Here is a 24,112-nt window from a genome sequence, read left to right as displayed (position 1 = left end):
ACATACACAGTCATACACAGTACGATATGCAGTGAACATACTCAAGGGTGATCTCATGTAGCTCCCCCCTTCCCACTCCCCCAAAAGCGAGCATTCCCAAGTAGTGTACCAGACTGTATTTAATCTACTGCATGATCTCTCCCAACAGTTTGATAAGCATGTGAGATGTGAATTAATTGCTAAGTTTAAGCCCCATAATGTGAAATACAGGTTTACTGACGCATTTATCTGGGTCTCATTCCTTCTCATTTTGCAGGAAGGTATTTTTCACTCAATTAAGCATTCTCTCATGTACACAGTTTATATATTTCTTTGCACAAACTATCCCACTTGTGCTAGTACTATGCTCTCAGAGTTGCCAGATCATACTGACAAAATCCTGCTTAGACAGAGCTCAAACCGTGCCCATGCCGAGAAAAAACAGGCCACATGATATCAGTACTAGAACTCATATGGCAGATCAGTTACATATGCATATATTTTGTTTCACTAAAATTGGCCTAATTGTTAATAAGCTTCTTAAGCCACATTTTTTCAGGCCAAGACTATGAAAATATAGATGTAGCCCAATTATTTATTTATTTATTGCAAGGGTGAATTAACAGAAATACATAAAAGTGGATGAAAAAATATCCCGTGTGTACATTTAAAAAGTAAATAAAAAGAAATCGTGAAGAATAATCAACACTTTACTTTAACAATAGAGTATATAATATTTTAGGTCTTTTTTAGGAATAGTTTCAATCTTCAATATTTGATTTAAGGTTTTTATTTTATTTATTACAATTTCTTGCCTTAACCCTTGTATAGTATTTAGTCCTATGGGACCCATTTTAAATGTTTACTAAAAGAAAAATATTGTGATTAATAGTTTTTGCAACCTTAGACTCGGCCTTGGCTCATTTTCCATGAAGAACATGGGAGGGGGGGCGGGGTATATAGGCTGTGTGTGTGTGTGTGTGTGTGTGTGTGTGTGTGTGTGAGTTTTGTCTTTCATGTGCAGTTGCAGACGGTGACACTGGCCAGGTCCAAATCAAGTCTGTCAGCCAAAAACACACACTTAATCTATGTGCATTAAGTGCAAGAAATACATATGCAAAACACACAGAAAAGCTCTGCCCCTCATGTGTTGTATAGAATGGAATGAATAGGCTTTGTGTTCAGTAGGATTGATGTGTTGTGTAGACCGCTAAGGATATTGTAACTGTTCATTGGGGATCATTCTGCTTAGAATTACATGAATGTGTTCAATTTCAAATTGAGTTAAAACAAATAAGCATCATTAGTGATAAAAAAAAACTTGTTTCATTTATATTTGTTCAAGATGCTTGCTCAAAACATGCTTTTTATCCACCCATATGTTGATTATCATTTTTCTTTTTGAATTCCTTTTATCGCAACAGCAATGAACAGCACTTTTGTTGATAAATGTGATCTAGCAGAGGTAAATTGCAATTATTAATAATACAATCCCATCTATATTGCTAGTAATGTGTATATTGTAAACATATGTTTACAATGTTGTAAATGTTGTAAACATATGTTTACAATATACACAAAACTTTTTACAATATAACAAAAATTGTTATGTTCTTTGTGTTTTATTTTATTGATCTGATCTGCACACCTTGCTTTTGAATTTATAATATTGTTCTGTACCCAAGTACACTTGTTTATCTACAGTTTCGATACAGTAGGTTTTAGTATGCACCTACTTGGTTTGCGATCTGCCAACAGACAAAAAGAGTATAGGATTACAAGGTATTCTACCTTCACACTATGCCTATTTCTATTGTTACTTTGGAGAAAATATCTCAACTTTCCATTGTATAAGCTGTGGCTATAAAGTTCAGAGATTGAGATCAGTGAATGCACTGTGCATACAGAAATATCGGAAGAGACAGGTGGCATTAATATTTTCACATTTAAACTAAGTCTACCTTAGTGTTTAGGTACTAGGGTTGACATGCATATTTGAACCAGTAGAGATTGGTTGCACAAACATACAATCCTTTGGGGTCAGGTGTACTTAGATCCATGCCTGAGCCCCTAGTTTGAAATCACCATAAGTCGAAACCAAGCATCCATGTCCCACCTCCCAAGCCAAGTCTCAACCCAGCTGCAATACCAAACTCAATGCCTGCTCTTGTGCTAGGTTTTGTCCCAGTTTTAGCTCGGTTAAATATCCTGTCTGTGTCCATGGTATTTCTGACTAGATTTTGTTTCTCTTTTTTGACATGGAGTGAACCAGACTCCATTAGTGGGAACTTATTGGTTTGATTATAAAAGGTATTTCTCTCCTCTTTTTTATTACTCCTCCTTACCCCATCCTTTGCAGTCATGTCTTCTGATGACACACACATAATGCCTACACTGCCCCAAACCAGGAGGACAACAGCTGACAAGGTAAGCTAGGTAAACACAGCCTACAATACAGACACTGACTAAAACAGATCAATCTAAGTAAACACAAACTATTTTATAGTCACTCTTTCTAGTGGTCCTGCCAAAATGAAAAAAATATTTGTGGAAATGTAAGTGGTGGGCAATAGTCTTTCCTAAGGAAAGCATTTCATGTTTATTCAATTACTCACTTCATTCTTAAAACATTTTGGTAAGAGAACAGAGATCCAGGCAAACCTCCTACTGTACATGATCACACCCATTTCTCCAAACTATCTAAGGTTTGTTCAGGCAGCTGCAAGGTACAGATAAGTGAACATGCAAAAATAGGAAGGGGGTTCAAAAAGGCAAACCATGAGCATAATTGTGTTACACTGTGATCACTTTAAATTGATAAAGTTAAGGTTTAAGGTACTAACATTTAGATCCATTGCACCACTATCAATGTTTACATTAAATTGTAGATCTAAGCTTTCAAGCAACATATGTAATTCAATGCTGCTACTGTAATTTAGATAATCTAGATTACAAGTGCACAACAACAGAAAATGAATTAACCAAATTTATAGGATTTACCAAGTTTATAGAACTGATAAAAACTCACTGAACATATAATACATAGGAGTAAACAGAAATGAGCTACCCAAAAAGTGCATATTAATTCAAATTAATGTAATTTTTATAGCACCTTTAACAATGGTCATTTTTGCAAAGCATCTTTATAAAATTAAAAAGAAAAAACAGAGAAATTAGTATGAAATGGGTAGCTTTCTTTAGCTAAATCTGGGTAATAATATTTTATAGCATGGTTTTATTTTAAACCTAGTGCCATAACAGGTTAGCAGGCTCTCTGCGGGTGATTGTGTGTTAATTAAACTAACCTAGGAAAAAATGCAGGCACCGAAAATATTACTAAATCACTATGTCACACCAGGGTGTAAATTTTACAGTCACATTGGTGTGATGTCATGCTCTTTTTCCTTGCAGTGATAGTACAGAGATCCTATGTAATGTATTTATGTAATATATGTAGTGCACACAGAATTAAGTGAAAAGGTGCGTATAGAACAAGTGCACAAATATCATAACCAGGAGTAAACATTACATAAGCCTGTTACTCAAACAAAAATCGGAAAATCTCTTACACACTATAATAATTCTGCCACATTCTGACTCAATAAATGCCAAGCATGACACTTCACCATGATGCCTGATGATCTCTGTCTCTGTGTCCTTTCCTTACACAAAAGGAAAGTGCAAAATAGTGCAAAATTAAACAAATACAGTTAGAAAACTATTTCAGACCACACAGTGCCATCTACAAATTAACTTGCTGTTTATACCACTTTATACTGGTTACAGAGTCATAGAGAGCCTCCTATTCAAGGAGACTTATGGCATGAGGCTGGGTACACCCTGGACAGGGTGCCAATCTATCTCAGGGCACACAAACATCCACACGAGTAATTTGGAAAATGCAGTTAACCTAAGCTCCATGTTTTTGGACTGTGGGAGGAAACCCACCACGCATGGGAAGAACATACAAACTCCATGCACACAGACCCCAAGGTGGGAATCGAACTCGGACCCTGGAGGTACTGTAGAAGGCAACAGTGTTAACCAGTTTGCCACCATGCCACCACTATATATTTTTTTATTTTATTTTATTTGAATAGACCAGGAGTGATGAATGCATTTCTCAACACACCTCCAAACTACATGTTCTCATCATTATGTCTACATGAACACAGATTAATACATAAGACGTGTCTACACATGCCATGATTAGACAAGAGGGAAAGACAAAAAAAAAAAATAGAGAGCTCAGTCATTGACAGTAAAAAAAAAAAAAATTATCCCTAATCAGTGGTGAAGAGGTGGCTCTTGGGAATAAAGAGTTTTTGTTTTTTAATAGAGACTCATATGACCCCTATTAAAAAGTACAAATCAGAGTAGAAAACCACGTGACTCGCAAAGCCTTTAGGTTAGCCTCTTAACAAACCCAGCAAAAGTCACATTCTTAACATTTCTGTAATTAGTGTTTTTCACTGTCATGTATTTTTGTTTCCTGCGTCGCACTTAGTTGTTGTTGTTAATGCTAGAACTGGACCTGTGGGAGTGCCTGTTTCTGTAGAAGAGGTTAGGACTGAGTGGGCTGTTCCTGTCGGTATTTGCACACTTACAGTACAGTAAGAGCGTAGGCTTCCTCTCACACACACACACACGCAGCCGCACACACCCGCGCGAGGAGCGTCAGGTGGCTGGCAGCGGCATGCAGGAGTTGTGCTGTGTGACACGGGATGAATCTATCAGCGCCGGAGTGTGTAACCTCCTCAGGGGAGCACGGAGAGTGAGAGTGTATCGGGCTCTATCGGCATAGCTCGCTTTATCATGAAATGCTTCCGCAGATGTTCTCAGACAGACAGTGCTCGATATTAAATCCGTGTAAAAAAATGCATCTGTTTCGGAGTTATAATTACCAAGTGTTTCCCGATCGCTATTCCGCGGAGAAAGCGGGTATCAGGGGCATCAGCTGGGTAAGTCACTGTTCCTCGTGTAATCTACTGGAGTCTTATGTAATCTGACGTTGCAGTTAGTTCAGTCTGTATTGTTGCTGCATGAAAATTAAGGATTTGTAATAAATGAAACATTTAGCTAAATTCTGAAACCTCATTTTGAACTCTTTAATTATTTCTTAGTTGGTTGTTAAAAAGCTTGCTGTGAGACTTGGATCAGTGGCTTACTACACATCCTCCAGTCACTGCTTATGACCCAAAAACAAACAACCAGGCCTGGGTTGGAAACACTGTGTTTTCCATTGTCTTTGCAAGGGTGTGTGTGTGTATAATGCCTGGCCAAAAGTATTAACAATCTCCTATTTTTAGCTTATTGTTTATTGTCAAAGTCACGTTTGTAAATGAACCTTCAAGATGTTTTGCACACAAAGACACAGACTGCCAGAAACTTTCACCTGCTGAACTGTCACTACTTACTGTAATACCTTCTCTGTTTGTCAACACTGCAGACCTACGGCTCTGTGACCATCTGATATTTAGCATACTATGTGTTTAAATTCAACAAGATTTGTTTGTTTTACCGTCTTTAATTAGCTGCTATCTTAATTAGCTCTGTCTGTTCATGCACTAATATTAGCTCTGAGGACTTTACATGCTGACAATATGATTCACATCTCGCTACAACTCATTCACAGTTTGCAGAGAGGTGTGTTTAAACATGGAAAATAAAAACATGACCAAAACTTGTTACTAAACAGCTTATTGTAAATCTAGGATAATATTTTTTGATTAACAATGTGTGGAAGTTAACAATTATAGCTTAGGGGTTGAAAATGTTTAAGCTAATTTGCAGTTGATTAACTAGATAAGAATATATTGTTCATGTTACTGTTAAATTGCCTGTCCACCAGGGACAATACTAGGATCTGACCTTTAGAGGGGCCCAGCCCTTATTGAAAATGTAACATGTATCGCGACTTGCTATTATATAGTACATTATATAGTACATTTCTATACATTGTATTAACAGAAATTACTCAATTACTCACTCATCATCTATACCACTTTATCCTGTATACAGAGTTGCCAGGGGCCTGGAGTCTATCCCAGGAGACTTAGGGCACAAAGGAGGGTACACCCTGGATGGGGTGTCAATCCATCAGAGGGCACACATACACACACACTCACATGGTCAGTCTCACACTACAGGTAATTTAGGAATAGCATTAACCCTAATCTGACTTTAGACTGCGAGCGGAAAACAAAGTATCCGGAGGAAACCCACCAAGCATAGGGAGAACATGCCAACGCTACTGTACGCACACAGACCTGAGGCCCGAATTTTAAATATATTTTGATTAACAACAATATTAATATTACTACAAAGTAACATGTCCTACTTTAAACATTTGTTTAAAAAATAAAAAAGAGGTACTCTTTGATGACCATTTTATACTCAATTAAATACTTTTTTTATTATGTACCAACGGCAAAAAATCAGAGAAAACATACTTTAATATATAAAAGCATCACATAGTTTATAAAGGTGATAGAATTAGGCTTTGCAGGGTATTGGTTGCAACTTGTTGGGTGGCTGCAAAACCAGACAACCCCCTACCCTACAGTGGTACACACATGGTGGAAAGCACTATCTAGCAACTTAAGGTTAAAGTGCACCAGCACTGTGAAACAAGGTTAACATTAAATCAGAACTGATCTTTAGCAAACTACACCAATGTCAGCTATCATTTGCTCACGTTTTTATTCACCTGTGCTTTTAATCCGTATGTAACTAATTTAAACTGTCATGCAATTTCTGTAGCCCATAACTACCTTCACTAGAGCAGAAGAACAACTTAACAGCTCTGACCTGAAATATTCACAACTTACTTCTTCTTCTCTATTTCTATGATGCGGCATCCAGATTTCTAAGGTTATGCACCCATAAAAAAAAACGTGTAAAACGTCTATGCTATTTACATTATTATATTGATGACAAATATTTTGACTGATTCAGTTGCTAGAAGAATGCCCACTATAAGAATAAAGGCACTCGGAGAACAGTGGCATAAAGTAATCCAGTGTCACCTTGTACACAAATATTAGTTTTGGAGCAACTTTCAGACGTGGAGACAGAACATTGTCCTCCCAACTGATATTCCAGGACCAAGTGTTCAACCATTCTCAGACTTCAGCACTGGCTGATTCATTTGTTTGTTGCTCTTGTATTCAGGGAGAAGTTTTCACAAGACCCAGACAATTACAGTAGAAAGGTTAATACATAAACAATATTAAACAGCCTGTGTAGGCCTCCTTTGTCACTTTAACATTGCACAAGGCAGATGTTGCGATACCATACAACACCTGACCTGAGTGTTGTAAAACTAAGGTTATAAACAGGTCTTACCCGCAAATGTGGAAGTATGGTGTACAGATATTTTAGAGAATGTACATAGCTTAGATAAGATGAGGACAGTTCCACCTGCCAGCTAAGCATGCCAGCTTCAGAAGTTTTACTGAAACTACCTCAAAGTCACCAGGGAGGATAAAATGTTATTATTATATTTTATTTATATTATTATTAATACTAATTGCGATTGATAAGGACCTACTATAATGATGTAAATAAATATTTGGCACATTTGTGTTGCAAACCAATAAGAATATTGTCATGTATTGTGGAGAGGCAGGGTGTAAGTGCAGACCGATGTTTGTTATGTAAGTGAAGTAAAAACACGGGTTACCGACATGAACATGAACACTGTGACTAGGAACTATCACTAAGGCTAATTAACTAGGCTATTGAATTAAACGGAACAGAAAAGCAAACACAGATAATAGTGGCCTAAACAGGATAATAACAGCAGTAAATAAAACAGCCACAAGACAAAGAGCAGACTGAAACATGGCCTATAAATAAGCAAACTAATTAGACAGGACAAGGTGCAGGTGAATGTCATTAAAAACAACTGACTAGTGTAGCGTGTGCTGGGAAAGAGTCTCACAAAATGCAAAAGTCTAAAACACCAAAAAACTGGGACAAATACAGGAGGATCATAACAAATATAAAGAAATACCTTATACTTTATACTTAATACTTCAGAGAAAAATTGTCTGTGTGCATGGGGTTTGCATGTTTCTTTGTGCTTGGTGGATTTTCTCTGGGTCCTACGGTTTTCTCCCACAATAAGGGGCATTCTGGCATTCCCTAATGACCATATGAATGTGTATCTGCGTTTGCCCTGTGATGGATCCTGTCCAGGGTGTACCCTGCCTTTTACCCTAAGTCAAGTCTCAAACCTCTTGTATATCTCAAATCACATGCCAGTTAACTTCTTGATTAATTCTTTCAGCGCCTCTATGCATGATCATCATGCCACACAGAAGCAGTATGGGAAGCTATTGATTCAGCTTGGCTTTGATTGCAAGGAGAACTGTATTCTCTGTTTTCATGCTAAGTATCACCACAAGCTCTAAGTGCTGCTTGAGTGATAGTCACCTCATAAGTGTATGCGGCTTGTGACATAATACAGTTTCAAGTACTTACACACCCAAGTACACACTACAGGACATTTGAAAATAGCAATCAGCCTACAATGCCTGTCTATTTAACATGGGGAAACACTAGAATTCTTTATAGAAAATCACAAATTATACAGTAAGAGGAATATGCAAATACACACATATGGGTATTAAATGACACCATGTTTATTTTCTGTTTGCTGTTGGATTTTTTCCTGTGTTTTTGGAATTTGATTTTAACCATTAAACATTAGTTTAAGTAGATACTTATTGCCTTAAAAACAATAGCTGTTCATATGAAACTCATCTGATTTTCCATACCACAAATGTTTTGGCAACCTGTTAAACCTGTTATAATGCTATTTGGTCAGAGACAAACCTAAAGTTTTTAGATGTGTCTACCGCATCTCACACTGATAATTGAGTTACAATGAACTGCAAATACCTGTATGACTGGGTGCTATTACTGTGATAACACATGACTAATCACATATTTGTAGCTTCATTAAAAAGGCACAGTAGATGACATTCCTCTAGGAATCATTAGAGGTATGTGTGTCCTGTCTATCGAACTTCCTTGTAAGGCCCTTGTCCTACAGCTTCTCACACTGAAATACACGATTAAGTTAAAGATTACAGTTTTATGAATTTTATTAAGTTCAGTCACTTCAGTTCTTTACATCAACATCATATTCTTTCTTGTATTTCCCCACAGACACCACTGCCTGAGGCCTTGGACACACAGGACACAATGAAGCAGGTATGAATGTCTTGAAAAAAAAATGGTGTCAAACCTTTAAAAGTTTTAAGCTGTAAATACTATCCACATATCTGCAATTAAATCGCTTATATAAGCATTAACTAATAATGCTTACAAGACAATATATTATTTTCCCCCTTTTATTAGTAGATCTTGCTCCTTTTATTTAATGCACAAAAAGACCCATTATACACTCTCTTAAATTAAGTTAGTTTATTCTATACCAAACTTACAAGCTCACATTGAAAGCATTTAAGTTATTAACTTAATAACCTAAACTTTTTAATCCTTTGTAAAGAAAATTCACCTGTTGGATTCAGTTTCTAGACACTCAGCAACCTCACCCCTCAGCAGTGACGTCACACCAATGGTTCACTTTTGTAAAAAATCTGTTACACAGATCTGTGTCTACACCCTCTATCTCTATTGTTGGTGTACGTTGCCATCAGTCTCTGCTATTGTGTAAGCCTTGCTTTACCATGAATTCAGGGCTTGACATTAATCTTTTTAAAAGATGGTGTACTTGCCAAACCTACAAGTCAAATATAAAAATAAAGTCTTATTTTTAAATTTTGCTATTTTAAAGTCACTCTTTACTTAGGTTATATAAGGTTCTAACTGCAAAGCATCAATCAGTGTTTGAAATGACACCAGCCAATCAGCTTCCACTATTTAACTATGTAAAGAAACAGCTATGTAAATGACTAAAAAGATCACTGTAGATTTACACTGTATAATTATTTACATTCATCCTAGTGGTGGAAATTATATAAATAAATGCAAAAAAATAATAAATTTTGGATTGAAAACCTGTATACATGAGTACTATAGAGAGATCTAATGAATAAAATGGAATTGGGAACAGTTCTACAATCATCATTGATTATTGTTTATATGACAATATAATTTCATAGTTATTAAATTTTATTTCATCTTATATCTGATTTCTTCCATGCACGTACAGTAAAACACACATTGAGTCATTCCTGATAATAGCAGACCATAGAAATCATTTCAGACCAATTGTGGAGAAATTTCCTTTCCTCTTTCACTTTTAGCTCTGTCTCGCTGGTTTTCATCATATGTCTTTGTTTAAGCAACATTACATAAGTGGGAGTGCTGTGCTATATATATATATATATATATATATATATATCACAGCTGTAATAAAGTTATTTTCCTCTGGCGACATATATCCTTTCACAACTGGCAGAACTAACTAATTGCACCTGGTGGAGTTGTTGACCAACAGGTAGCGACTGATAACGGGTGAATTATGCTAGCATTCCACTTGTTCCGCTTTAGAATATCAGCTACAGTACGTTAACTTCTTGCTGCAGAATGTACCAACCTACTTTCACCCATTACACAATTAGCGTGATTGACAGTTATGAAAAAACCTGTGAGTTTAGAGTGATATAAAGTTCAATTTCCCAGTGGTAGAGTGGCCAGATGGAAGCCACTCCTTAGTAAAAGGCACATGGCAGCCTGCCTGGAGTTTGCCAAAAGGCACCTGAAGGACTTTTAAACCATAAGAAACAAAATTCTCAGGGCTGATGGGACTCTCTGGCCACTCTACCATATAGGCCTGATTGGTGGATTGCTGCAGAAATGGTTCTCCTTCTGGAAGGTTCTCCTCTCTCCACAGAGGACCTCTGTAGCTCTGACAGAGTGACCATTGGGTTCTTGGTCACCTCCCTGACTAAGGCCCTTCTCCCCCGATCGCTCAGTTTAGATGGCCGGCCAGCTCTAGGAAGAGTCCTGGTTTCGAGCTTCGCCACTAACAGATGATGGAGGCCACTGTGCTCATTGGAACCTTCAAAGCAGCAGAATTTTTTCTATAACCTTCCCCAGATTTGTGCCTCGAGACAATCCTGTCTCGGAGATCTACAGACAATTTCTTTGACTTTATGCTTGGTTTGTGCTCTGACATGTCAATTGTGGGACCTTATATACAGGTGTGTGCCTTTCCAAATCATGTCCAATCAACTGAATTTACCACAGGCGGGCTCCAATTAGGCTGCAGAAACATCTCAAGGATGATCAGGGGAAATAGGATGTGCCTGAACTCAATTTTGCAAAGGCTGTCAACACTTATGTACATGTGCTTTCTCAATTTTTTATTTCTAATAAATTTGCAAAAATCATGTTGTCATTATGGGGTGTTGTGTGTGGAATTCTGAGGAAAAAATTCATTTAATCCTATTTAGAATAAGACTGTGACATAACAAAATGGGGAAAAAGTGATGCGCTATAAATACTTTCCGAATGCACTGTATATGGATTATAATTTATTGATAATCTGTTGTCAGAGCTGTCACACAGTTGAAAATAAAGGCTCAGATTGTTGTGTCAGTAACACAGCCTCTGATTTTGCAACATACTCAACTTGGGGCATTAGCTATCTGGGGCTAACAACAATAACTTTTTAAAATGGAAAATTGAATAAAAATGTCATATTTATTTTTACTATCTAACAACTAAAATTCCATTTGCCTGAAGATTACTTGCCCCATTAAGCGACCAAATTTTACTGTCTGAGTAAGCACAAGTTTCTATGACTGATTTGATCCATGAAGAACTTGCATACTAACACATACAGTACTAATGAAGCCCTTAGCCATTTCTAAATGAGACAAATGCTAATTCAATTTAAATTCAATGTACTAAGTTAAAATTAACATGTGAATTTTGAAGTAGATGCATAACAATGAGGGAAAATATTGGAATTTAAACGCTTCACGCCACCCCACCTTAAAGTAGAGAATAAAACGCAGGGTGTTTGCTATTGGAAAATAATCCACATACAGTAGCACCCCAAAGAGCATGTTACCAAGACTCATTTACATTACAGTACTGAAGATGACAGAAGGTGAATGAGTGTCACAGTGACCTATTAAATTCTCATAATACAGATCATAATACAGTGCAGTTTTACCTACCTGTAGATTTTACAGAGACTGTGCCAAATTCACAGTCAAAAACAAGCAAGGGACAGGCGGTCAGCAATCAGGCTAAATGCAGGCAAACATGAAAACAAGGTCAGAACACACACCAGAACAATGTCATTAAAACTGGCTAGAAGCAAGATTTTCCAAAGAGTGTTTAAATATCCTGGTTATATCAAGGGGTGTAGTTGGTTGGAAACAGGTTTGAAATCCAGTGAAACTTAGCATGTGACTGAATCATGTGGCATGGTTTGTAGTCATGTGAAATAGAATGTAGTGTATACAAATTGTGCAATTTAAATAAATTGTATCATCATTATTATTATTAAACCTTAACACCCTTGTATTAAATGCTTCAAAAGAAATACAGAAATGAATAAGCCTTTTTTGTGTCTCTAATGCCTGTTCCTTATCAATAGATGCCACTTCCACAGCTGTATCATATGAATGACTGAGTGCTGTTTTCTGAGCACCAAAAAAATCTAAAGTATATTGCAATAAACAAAAAGAATATTTTTAATCCATCAGTTTTGCACAATAAATAGTCAGTTGTCATAATGAATACTTTAAATTAAAACATTTTGTATTCTAGCAATTTGCCCCATTTTTATCAAAAAATTTGGTCTATCTTGATCCTGTTTAAAGCTGTTGTGGGCTTTTTTTTAGTACAGACATTGTCAACACCACCTTTTTTTATGCATAGCCAGAGAACTTTTCTGCCAGTGTTTCTTTCCCACCCTACACTCACCCTGATGTATGCAGTATTGGTCTTATCTGTGACCCTTAATGAGGTGCCAGAAAGGGAAATTTTTCTTATAAGAATGCAGGAGTACTTCTTTTTCCTGAATTATACTACTTAAATTCTAAGACAGAATTAGAACCCACATACGCAAGCTCTTAAGATTTTGTACATGTCTACAGGATGTCTGCAGGACATCTCACAATTGGTCAAATTGAATGCTAGCTCAGTATTTCTACAACTGAAAAAAATCCAACCATTTCTATTATATATGACCCAGACTGTAAAAACCCAGCTATTCATACAAAAAGATTTTGGCTGGGTTGTTACAGACTGCACCAAAACAGGAGAGGCTAAGGCGTTAGGTCTAGGGTTTTACAGAGCTTTTTCCTGTGGAAATCAACACACTGTTTTGGTTGAAGCTGGTCTTCCTGCAACATTTCCTTGTGTAGACTATGGGCGGAATAAAGTACATTGTGATGAAAAAATAATGAGGAGGTTGCAGTAGTGTTACTTGCATTTGTTTAGGTGACCTCGCCAAATATATGTTAAATAAACATTAGTAACGTAATATGTATGTCTGAGTATGACTTGTCAAAAGTATTCGCTCGCCTGCCTCCACATGCATATGAACTTGAGTAACCTTTAATTCTTAATCCATAAGATTTAATATGCTGTTGGCCCACCCTTTGGAGCTATAACACCTTCAACTCTTTGGGCAAGGCTTTCCACAAGGTTTTGGGAGTGTGTTTAGGGGAAATTTTGAACATTTTTGCAGAAGGACCATTGTGCGGTCAGACACTGATGTTGGATAAGAAGGCCTGGCTCGCAGTCACTGCTCTAATTCATTTTAAAGGTGTCCTGTCTGGTTGAGTCAGGACTCTGTGCCGACCAGTCAAGTTCATCCACATTAAACTTTCTCATTCATGTTTTTATGGACCTTGCTTTGTGCACTGGTGCGCAGTTATGTTGGAAGAGGAAGGAGTCACCTCCAAGCTCACAAAGTTGGAAACATGAAATTGTCCAAAGTGTCTTGGTATGCTGACGCATTAAGAGTTCCTTTCACTGGAACTAAGGGGCCGAGCCCAACTGCAAATGCAGTTAGACAAGTACCGTACTCCTGGCAACTGCCAAACCCTGGCACGTCCAACAGATTGCCGGACAGAGAAGCATGATTCATCCCTCCAGAGAACACGTCAAGAGTCCAGTGGCGGCGTGTTTTACACCACTGCATCCGATGCTTTGCATTGCCCTTGGTGACATTGCCCTTCGCTTGGATGCAGCTGCTTTGCCATGGAAACCCATCCCATGAAGGTCTCTACGCACCGTTCTTAAACTAATCAAAGGCCACATGAAGTTTGGAGGTCTGTAGCTATCAACTTTGCAGAAAGTTGGAAACCTCTGTGCACTATTCATCTCAGCATCCGCTGACCAGCATCCGCTTACCCACTTCATCGCTGAGTTGATGTTGTTCCCAATTACTTTCACTTTGTTATAATACAAAAGTGGAACAAATTGTGAAATATTTGGTAGTGAGGAAATTTCACGACTTGTTGCACAGGTGGCATCCTATCACGGTACCACACTAAAATTTACTGAGCTCCTGAGAGAGACCCATTCTTTCACAAATGTTTGTAGAAGCAGTCTGCATGCCTAGGTGCCCATTAACTGACACCTTATTCAATAATTTGGATGGGTGAGTGAGGAGTGAGAATACTTTTGGCAATATATTGTACGTCCATTTTACAATAGCTGACACATGTCTAGTTAAAAAATAATGAGGCACATCACATGAGTGTGTCAGTATGTTTTTGATGAAAGATAGTCATTTGGGGTCAAAGTACACAAATCCTGCACTTGAGTGATAGAAGAGCTACCCTAGGTAAAATATTACTCAAGTAAAAGTAGACATCCTCATATTCCTAAATTTCCTCAAAGTACCCACCTTCAAATTTACTTAAGTATCAAAAGTAACACCCTCATGTCTTTACAGTAGCCTTTAAGAAAAAGTTTTTAAAAGAAAAGTTTAAAATAGAAAAAACTCTGTCTCTGTCTGCGGGTACTTTTCGTCAGTTTTTCACTGCTGTCTAACATTTCTGCTTCTGATTTCAAACACCTGCTACACGATTAAGCGTCTCACTGAGGAAAGGCAAATCATGGAATTACTCATAATACCACTGGCTATATTACTGCTACAAATACTAAACACTACTGTGTTTATGGAACAGAATGCCATGCAGTAGTGTAGTGAGGTATAAAGTACAGATATATGTTTCAGGAGGTAGTGGACTGAAAGAAAAAAAACACTAATTAGAGTACTCAAGTAAAGTACAGATACGTGAAAAATGTACTTACTGTAAGTACAGTAACAAAGCAAATGTATTAACTAAAGTTACCTTCTACCTCTGAATGTAGTTAATGCCTGAGAAAAAAGCATGTTTTAGAAAGTGTAGTTTCCACAATTATTGTGGAGTCTTCATTCTAGCCCAGCAAGGCCACCCTACTACTGGTAACACTAGTGTCTGCCGCAAAATTTTAATTATGTGAGTAAGTCTGTAAGTTAAACTCCTAAGCATTGGATTAATACCTAAATTAACATTCATTAATTTGTGGAGAAGCCATAGCTGTAGTAAGTACAGTACAGTATAAGATTCATGATAGTCCAAAAACACACAAGGACAATTACATAATATTGTATTAAGAATTTATGTCACTCAATATTAGGGTAATAATTCAACATAATTCTGTTCTAGCATAACTTTTCAGCTATGACATTAAATGCAATTTGTTCAGCAATGTAATCAGGAGTCCTGGGAAAATGGATGAGAATAACCATGACCTTTTGTGTAACCTTACCATCCCGTATTTGCCCTCTAAGTGACTCGGCTGTGGTCTAGAGGACAGAAGTGAGATTTACAGTTCTGTGGACATAGTGTCCATGGGCAGTGGGAATATTTAGTAGATTGAGATTGATGGTCTGGTCAGGAAAGTTTTATACCAATCAAACTAGACATGGCAAGTAAGTTCTCAGCAATTCAGTTCTGTAGCTCACAGCTGTTAAAAATACTAAAACAGTTTGTTAAAATAAGGAAATATTCCACTTATCTTATTTAGAGTAAAATAGTTGTTTTTATGTGATGAGTTATAGTCACAATTTCAGTTGTCACGGATTTCAGTTTTTTTGCCATTTTAAGAGTAGTAATAAGTACTAACAGTTGTTTTGTACTTGTTTGCGGGTGTTTTATTGTTGTTACTGCATGTAAAATAAAGTGAGTGCAGACTGATTTAGACTGATTAGACTAAGGTCATCCAGTCCTTCACAGGCCAGAAATCAGTTAAATTATCATTTGTGACTAACCAAGCTAGAGGTCTCTGGGGTGGGACAGAGGACAGAACTGTAAAAAAAAAATTACCAAACAACATGAGAGAGAAGGAGAGGATAATGATAAAACATATGTACTGTAACCATGTTGTACTTAAGTCATCACAAACTATGTCGCAAGAAATAAACAAGCAACTTGATAATGTAAATACATTGTAATAAATGTAAGTAAGGTTTGTTCAGTGTGTGTGTGTGTGTGTGTGTGTGTGTGTGCGCGTGTGTGTGTGTGTGTGTGTTTGTGTGTGTGTGTGTTTGTGTGTATCCAGAGGGGAAATTCCAGAGGCTCTAAGTAGACTGAACCCCAAGGGGACCCTAGGGAGCATTGAGAAATGAAAATATTAAATTTGCACTGTTAGAAAAAGTTCAACCTCATTTTTAACACTTACAAAGAAATAGGTATAAGTAAATAGAAACACTTAAAAATATATTTCATTGAGACAATATGATTAATCTAACCACAAACAGTCTACATACTTGTAGATACTTGTAATACATACTTTTTCACAGCCCTGTGTCCCTGTGTTTGAGTCTTTCATCTCGTCACTTATTTAGCTCAGGGCTTAAACCCTCCAGGGCTGTCCCACTTTGTAATATTTCATTTCATTTTGTCTATGGCAATTAAAAATAGTAAATCTGTAATTTAAACTAATTAAAATATATGAGCCAGGATACATGTGGAAAAATTGTTTTTCATTTTTTTACTGTTTTTCAATCTACTTAATTATGTGGTTTTTTTTTTCTTGTAATGATGTGTTATTTTATATTCTTGACTTTAGCATCTTTATTACTTTTAAATAGTGGAACGTAATCAGAAAAATCAACAAATTCTTTTATCTATTTTTTCACATTTCACTTTAAATTAAGTATTATAGTGTACGAATAGAGAATAAAGAGTCAATAGGTGATTCAAGGGTGCAGTCTTGCTCGATGCAGGTTAAGACTATAGTTAAGAAAAGGTTTGATTTAGAAAGGGACACTTGTGATGTAACAGAAAGTTTGAGAAACCACACCGGAGCACAAACAGGGGTTTGAGGTGAAAGGAAGTAGTCGTGTAGCGTGCTTAAAACCTACACATTCATCAGCCTCTGCAGAGTAGGTGAGGGAGATCAGAGTAACATGACCCATTCTCACAACAGCCAGTCACCCACACATGTGCATGCACACTCAAAAACAACACACACACACACACACACACACACACACACACACACGGAATAGGAAGTATGTTGTTTATTGTTTAGTTCATTCTTTGCTTCTTTAGACTGTAGTTAAATAAAAGGAAGTAAATCAGAGCAATGCATCTGCATACTGTATTGTCACCTACACCAAGCACACATTCAGACCAAAAGCTCATCAGGACAAGTTAAGTTTAGGAAGTTAAGCCTTCTAAATGTGCCATTTTACAACTTTATTTTAAACACAGTTCACTGTATTATAAATGCATGCAAGTACAATTTATGCTTTTTTTTATTTCTATTCTTTATTTAGTTTTTGTCTGATCGGGTCTTAAAGGCAGCTCGTGTGGTGTATAGTGCACTGAAGGAAAGAAATCCAGATCTAATCAGAGACAGAAAACATCACCTTAAGACCTACAGGTATATCTGTCTATTACTATTAAAAGTTCCTAAATAAACTGTGTTTTTCTCTTACAGGACAGAGAATACACATCATATAAAACATCATTTTTATCACAAAGAAGGACACTTTTTTTTTAGTGCTGAGTTCATTTATCTGGGTCAAACAGTGTTCTTCTACTTACTTTTAACAAACCTATAACAAATCCCAACATATCTCAATGTTCAAGTAACTTAAAAATGTAAAGTTTTCTTCTTTTTTTAGCAATTCACTATTAGCAATTAGCAATTCAAATCAGTTTACTGGTGTGCCAGGGATCATTTTCAGCCAAGCTTAAACTGCTACACAGATGACCTCAGATTTGTCTAAAAAATGCTGTGGTATAAAATGGAGTTCATTAGTGTTTATTTGACTGCAAGTTTACAAGTTCATGTTGCTAAAAAAAAAAAAAAAAAAGAACAAATCATCACCCCTCCACTGCCATGCTTGCCTGCTGCTAGGAGAAGTGACCAAGAAATATTAGAAGAAATAAAAAATTGTGTTGCTAAATCCCCGTAGAGAATGGCCTTTTTACTAGCCATCCATGCTTGAAAGTCATGCTTGTTCAGTCCTTTTCTGATTGTGCAGTTATTTTCATAAAATTGTATCCCTCCTTTAGCTCTATTTACAGATCTCTGTTAAAGGCATTAACAGTCCTTCTGTCTGTAGAATGTTGAATTTTAAATTCTGTGAAGATGGTCTTATAACCCTTCACACACTGATAATCAGTAACGGTTGCTTCTCTAAGGTAATGGCTGATTTCCTTTCATCTTGGCAAGATGTTCTGCCTCTATACTGTACTGTAGATTTAGTAACACTTGATAATTAACTGATTCTGTACATTTAATTTCATTATTAACACCAGAATGCTTGCAGTTGTGGAAGGAGGAAGGGTATACCTATATGTGTGTATTTTATTATTTTTTTTATGACATTTTTGTATGTTGGATTCTTTTTTGGGGGGAAATATTGCATATTGAAACTTTTTGTTTTAGTGTTGTCGCATGAGGTTACTGATTTGTTTGTAAAAGTTGGTAAAGACCAGACATTATTATTATTTAGAACCTGAAAACATACAGGTGAAGTTGGAAGTTTACATACATAGTGTACACTTAGGCTGTCATTAAAGGTGATTTTTTTAACCACCCCACAGAAATCCACAGAACAAACTATAGTTTTAGCCTAAGTTAAGAAATCTGTGTCATGCATGACACAAGTTTTTTTCCAAAATTGTTTACAGATTATTTCATTTATAGTTTGCTATTTTTGCATTCATGCTATAATATTTAATGTATAAAAAAGGTTGAGGTATTGGAGTGGTCCTGACCTCAATCAAGCATTAATTAATGAAATGTGTGGCGAGAACTGAAAAAGGGAAAAGAAGACCTATAAACTTGACTCAGTTACACTAGTTTTGTCAGAAGGAATAAGCTAAAATTGAGCAACTTATTGTAAGAAGCTTGCAGAAGACTACCAGAAACATTTGACCAATGTAAAACAATTGAAATCCAACAATTACTAGCTAAGTGTATGTAAACTTCTGACTTTCTTGGAATGTAATAAAAGAAATAAAAGCTTTTAAATTTTTAAAAAACATCAACTAGCCTTAAGAACCTGGAGAAAATCTGCTACAAAAGAAAGAAAAAAAAAATTATCCCCATACCAGTGTGCAAAGCTAGTAGGAGCAACAGACCGTACCCCTATCGCAACATACTTTAAGCTGCTACTAAAGTACTAGTACTTTGAATGGGTTGAACACTTTTTTTTTAAATCTGCTGACCTAAAAATTATTTTTAACTTTGCAGATTTTTAAGAGCATATTTTTTCTCAATAAAAAAGACTGACATGAACAATTCGTGTTAGTGTTATACAGTATTGAATGTTATTACTTCTTTTTTACTTACATGATCATGTAAATATTCTTTTTTTAATGCAGACAGTGTTGCAGTGGGAAGGAACTTGTTGACTTTCTGATGAAGCTGAATGACTGCTCCCAGTCCCGAAATCAGACTGTTGGCATGTGGCAGGTGTTAATCGATGAAGGCATTATTGTAAATGGTAACTGGGTTACATAACCTATTAATTTTTTAATAGCAAAATTTAGCAACATTTCCATAATTCTTAACCTGATGAGAAGGTCTCCTGTATTCAAAAGCTGGTTTGTTTTGAACATAATCTCTATTTTAGTGAAGCAAGAGTTTGACTTTCATGACAAAGACACACAGTTTTACCGATTTATGGAGACTGAATTTGATCTGAATAACACAACCAGTGAAAAAGACACAAAAGATGATGAGCTTCAAGAAGGTTTATCATTCTTGGTCCAGATGGGCCCTGATGCTCTTCTAAATATGAAACTACGCAAAAGGTGAGATTAAAATTAATGTGACAAATTCACTTATTTACTTCATTTAGTCATGTTGTGTGTGTATATACAGTATATATGTGTGTGTGTATGTATGTGTGTATTTTTTTAGAAGTTTTGTTATATACAGTATGTTTATCATATCTTCATTACGTACAAAACCATTCAATATTTCCGAACCTAAATGAACCTTTATAAATAAAGACATTTAAATAATAAAGAAATGCCATTACAGAAGAATATTTGCATGCCTTTAAAGTAAGCAACATATTACATAACAGACCAGTTTGCAAACGTAAACAAAAAATGTAGACTTTTACTTATAAAACTGCACAAATCTAAATCTAACAATATGTATTATTTTCATGCAGTGCATTTTCAAACCAGATATTTACTGTGTTTGTTTTATTTCACGTTAGTGCTCTTCATAGAAGTTTCTTTTCTGTGGAAATGTTATAAAAGGGATGTTTGCTTATGGCATTCTGTGTAACCATGTATGTAAAACTTTTTTACAGTATTGTAAGATAAACAGGTAGGTTAGCTTTAACTGGGTGTGCTGGAGAATGTGAGTTTTTTTCGGTAGGTTTGTTGCTGCTTTTTATTTTCATGCAAAATCCAGGAGCCAACATTTTTAATTTTTTTTTTTTTTCATCTGAAAATTGATCTGAAAAGATGCGGTTGGTGTCACGTTGTTCGGAGGAAAGACGTGATAGTCTTCGGCCCTGCTGACTGATTGGTAGTAGAAGCCTTAATGTGGGAGCCCCCTAGTGACGGGGAGGAATTGGACACGACTAAAATTAGGGGAAAAAATCTGGAAAAAATCTCCCCAAAAAATAAATAAACCAGTTAACTGTACCCAGTGAGGACCAAAGGATAGCTTGCCAATCTGATCCTACAGAAAAGCCAATGCAGAATAAACCACTGAAAAATGTCAACGGCAGCCATTATAGAAAGGTATCAGAACACTCAGAGCAGCGCTCTGGGCTTAGCAGGCAAAGAGTTCAAGGTTGTTGACTGGCCTTCACATTCCCCAAATGTCAAGCCAACCGAGCATCCATGGAATGCGCCAAAGAAACAAGTCCGACTCTAAAGGGCCCCATCCCGTAACCTACAGCACCTTATGGATACGCCACTAACTCCATAGCACACGGCCAGTAACACAAAGTTAACCTAAAACCTAAGTGGTTTTTATGTATATATGTTCCTATATATGTTCATTGGTTCATATATATATACTGTAGGGTTAGAGCTTACAACCTATATTGTGTATGTGTGTGTATACCTTATGAACTACTTTGTGAATCTACACATATTTTATTGGTCTGCTAAATATACATTGGACTGTGTGTCTAATGTTTCTCAGCACATTAACAGCAGATCTAAGTCTTGTAAATTGCAATGTGGGGCATTTGTGGATCAGACTTGTTAGTCCAGCACATTCCACAGATGCGTGATCTGATTGAGATCTGGGGAATTTGGAGGCCAACCAAACACCTTGAACTTTCCTCAAACTATCCCTGAACCACTTTGTAGTGTGTCCGTGTACTTTAATCTACTGAAGGAGGCCTCTAAAATTAGGGATGTCTGTTGCCACATACTGTAGGATTGTACATGCTTTGCAACAAAATAGGTGGAACATCTAAAAGTAACATCCACTTGACCTCTAGGACACAAGGTTTCCAGGCAGAACATTGTTTAGAGCATCACATTATTTTGGTTTGCCTTCTTCCCATAGTGTACCCTGGTCCATCTTCTCCCCGGGAAAGTGACATTCGCCCCTCCTCATGATGTAAAAGTAAATGTAATTGTATAGATCAAACCACCTTCTTCTTCTAGTGCTCCCTACTTTATTTCTGGTGTTTATATGCCTATTGTAGGCACTGTCAGCTGTGAACAGGGGTTAGCATAAGCACATACACTGTGACATCTTTCTATTATTGAAAGCATTAGCGTTTGAGGCTACTTTTATGGTCCATTTTTGGTAGATAATAATCACTACTTATCAGGAACACACCACAAGACCTGAAATTTGGGTGATGCTTTGACCGACTCATCTAGCCATCACAATTTGGCCATTGTCAAATATTTATGCTTAAACACAACCATAATCATGGAAAAGACTCCTGACTTGACACTTATCCAGAAAACACCAACACCCTCCACAAGAAGGAAGGTCATTGCTGAAAGGGCTGGCAGTTCACAGATTGCTTTATTAAAGCATATACATGGAAAATTGACTGTAACCAAAGAGTGTGATGGAGAAAAAAAGACACACAAAAAAAATGGTTTCCGCAGTCTTAAGATTGTCAAGAAAAACTGATTCAAGAACTTGGGAGAAAAAAAGCTTGAAATATTTCACTTTAATAAAATCCAAACATCCAATGAATCTAGACACTGTTCAGGCATAATATTAAATACATAAATATTAAAACCATCTAGACTCTTCAGGACGTCTAGGGGTGTGCTATGGTGGAGGGGTGCATTTGTGGATTTGTTTGTCAGGCGTGTCTCGTGGATGATCATTCAGAATGGGTGTGGAAAGTTTAGGTGTCGGTCAGCGGCTATTGGGCTCTTGTTGTGCTGGGCACTGTGCACAACGGACTGTGGTTTACTGGGTCATCTGGTAGTGTTCTGTCTGTGGGAGCTCATCAAATAGCATTTGGTCTGTACAGGCTTAAAATAGCCTATGATCCTGTCACCAGTTTACTGGTATATAATTGATAATCTGTTACTGAAAATTTAAATACGTACATTGACAATAAAATTTTTACAACAAACTACAGTAAATTATTTTATAAATTACTGTATTCTACTGTATAGTGCTATTTTATAAATGTATAAATGTACAAATGCATGGAATGATGTCATCTACAGTACAAGACTTTTCATTTATATTGGATTTTCATTTAAATTGGATTTTTGTGATCAACAGTTCACACATTGCAGTTATAAAAGATTGCCATGCAAAGCGTCCATCTTTGCTTAATAAACAAACCATTTCCAAGACAACTAATGTGTGAAATTATTCGGAGCAAAAATGTACATGATCAACATGCACAAATAAACAACAAGCTTTTAAATGGCAAAACAATGATTATATAATCCCACTATTCTCAGGAACCGCCTTGGCCATACTGTCATATAGCATCTTTTGATTATGTAATAACTGTCTTTTTTTATGTCAGTCCAAGCCAAAGGACAGCTGAGGATGTGGAAGTTATCTATGAGGAGCTGCTACATGTTAAGGCTGTCGCCCATTTGTCGACTTCTGTGAGTGAGCACTTTCTATGTAGCTTCCTCCTGTCTCTGTAACAAATACATGCATCAACCCTTTCCCTTTCTTATTGTTGATACTTCTAGGTTCGCAAAGAGCTGGCTGCAGTGCTTGTCTTTGAGTCCTATGCCAAGGCAGACACAGTGTGTGAGTGCAAAAGCAAACTTACGTTTGAACAGCAGTGTGCAAGGAAAGCCCTATTGATTTAACTGTGTTAAAGGCAGTGCAAGCTTTGTTTAAATATAAGAAAACATCAAACCGCAGTGATGGATAATGTAGGATGTTATCTGGTGGATTCATGATAATTTAATATTCAGCTATACATTTGACAGAGCTGGTCTTTGCATGTTGAGTAGGAAGTGTATGCCTCTCCAGCTGTGGATCATTAGGCATCAAAAGCTGTCAATATTATGATTGAGTTCATTCTCATTGCCTGAAAATCATAAATATTATTTGATTAAGACGAGTACAGACTTTTACTGTGAAACTAATATGTATGAAATTGATTAGCCACCCCTACTGATAAGTGATAATTAATAGATTGTTTATATGTTTAATGGTTTTTGTTTCCACTGATATTATTAGGTTA

The 24,112-nt window shown here is 36.5% G+C and overlaps 1 protein-coding gene across 2 annotated transcripts in view; it reads left to right on the top strand.

The window, feature by feature from the left end:
- rapgef3 (Rap guanine nucleotide exchange factor (GEF) 3) overlaps positions 1–24,112 on the top strand; it is a 48,069-nt gene that overhangs the window by 4,775 nt on the left and 19,182 nt on the right. The window contains exons 2-8 of one of the 2 annotated variants that reach the window (XM_053482724.1): positions 2,339–2,406; positions 9,157–9,201; positions 17,759–17,865; positions 19,821–19,942; positions 20,072–20,252; positions 23,435–23,519; positions 23,610–23,670. In XM_053482724.1, the coding sequence (XP_053338699.1) occupies positions 2,341–2,406; positions 9,157–9,201; positions 17,759–17,865; positions 19,821–19,942; positions 20,072–20,252; positions 23,435–23,519; positions 23,610–23,670 (667 nt within the window). In that variant the 5' untranslated portion in view covers positions 2,339–2,340. Of the gene's footprint in view, positions 1–2,338; positions 2,407–4,481; positions 4,941–9,156; positions 9,202–17,758; positions 17,866–19,820; positions 19,943–20,071; positions 20,253–23,434; positions 23,520–23,609; positions 23,671–24,112 lie in introns of those variants that run through there. The other variant, XM_053482723.1, reaches the window with a different exon arrangement.

The sequence above is a fragment of the Clarias gariepinus genome, chromosome 22 (assembly GCF_024256425.1).
Source record: "Clarias gariepinus isolate MV-2021 ecotype Netherlands chromosome 22, CGAR_prim_01v2, whole genome shotgun sequence".
Lineage (NCBI taxonomy): Eukaryota > Metazoa > Chordata > Actinopteri > Siluriformes > Clariidae > Clarias > Clarias gariepinus.
Note: the sequence above shows the minus strand (reverse complement) of the source record. Positions and strands in the feature narration are given on the sequence as shown.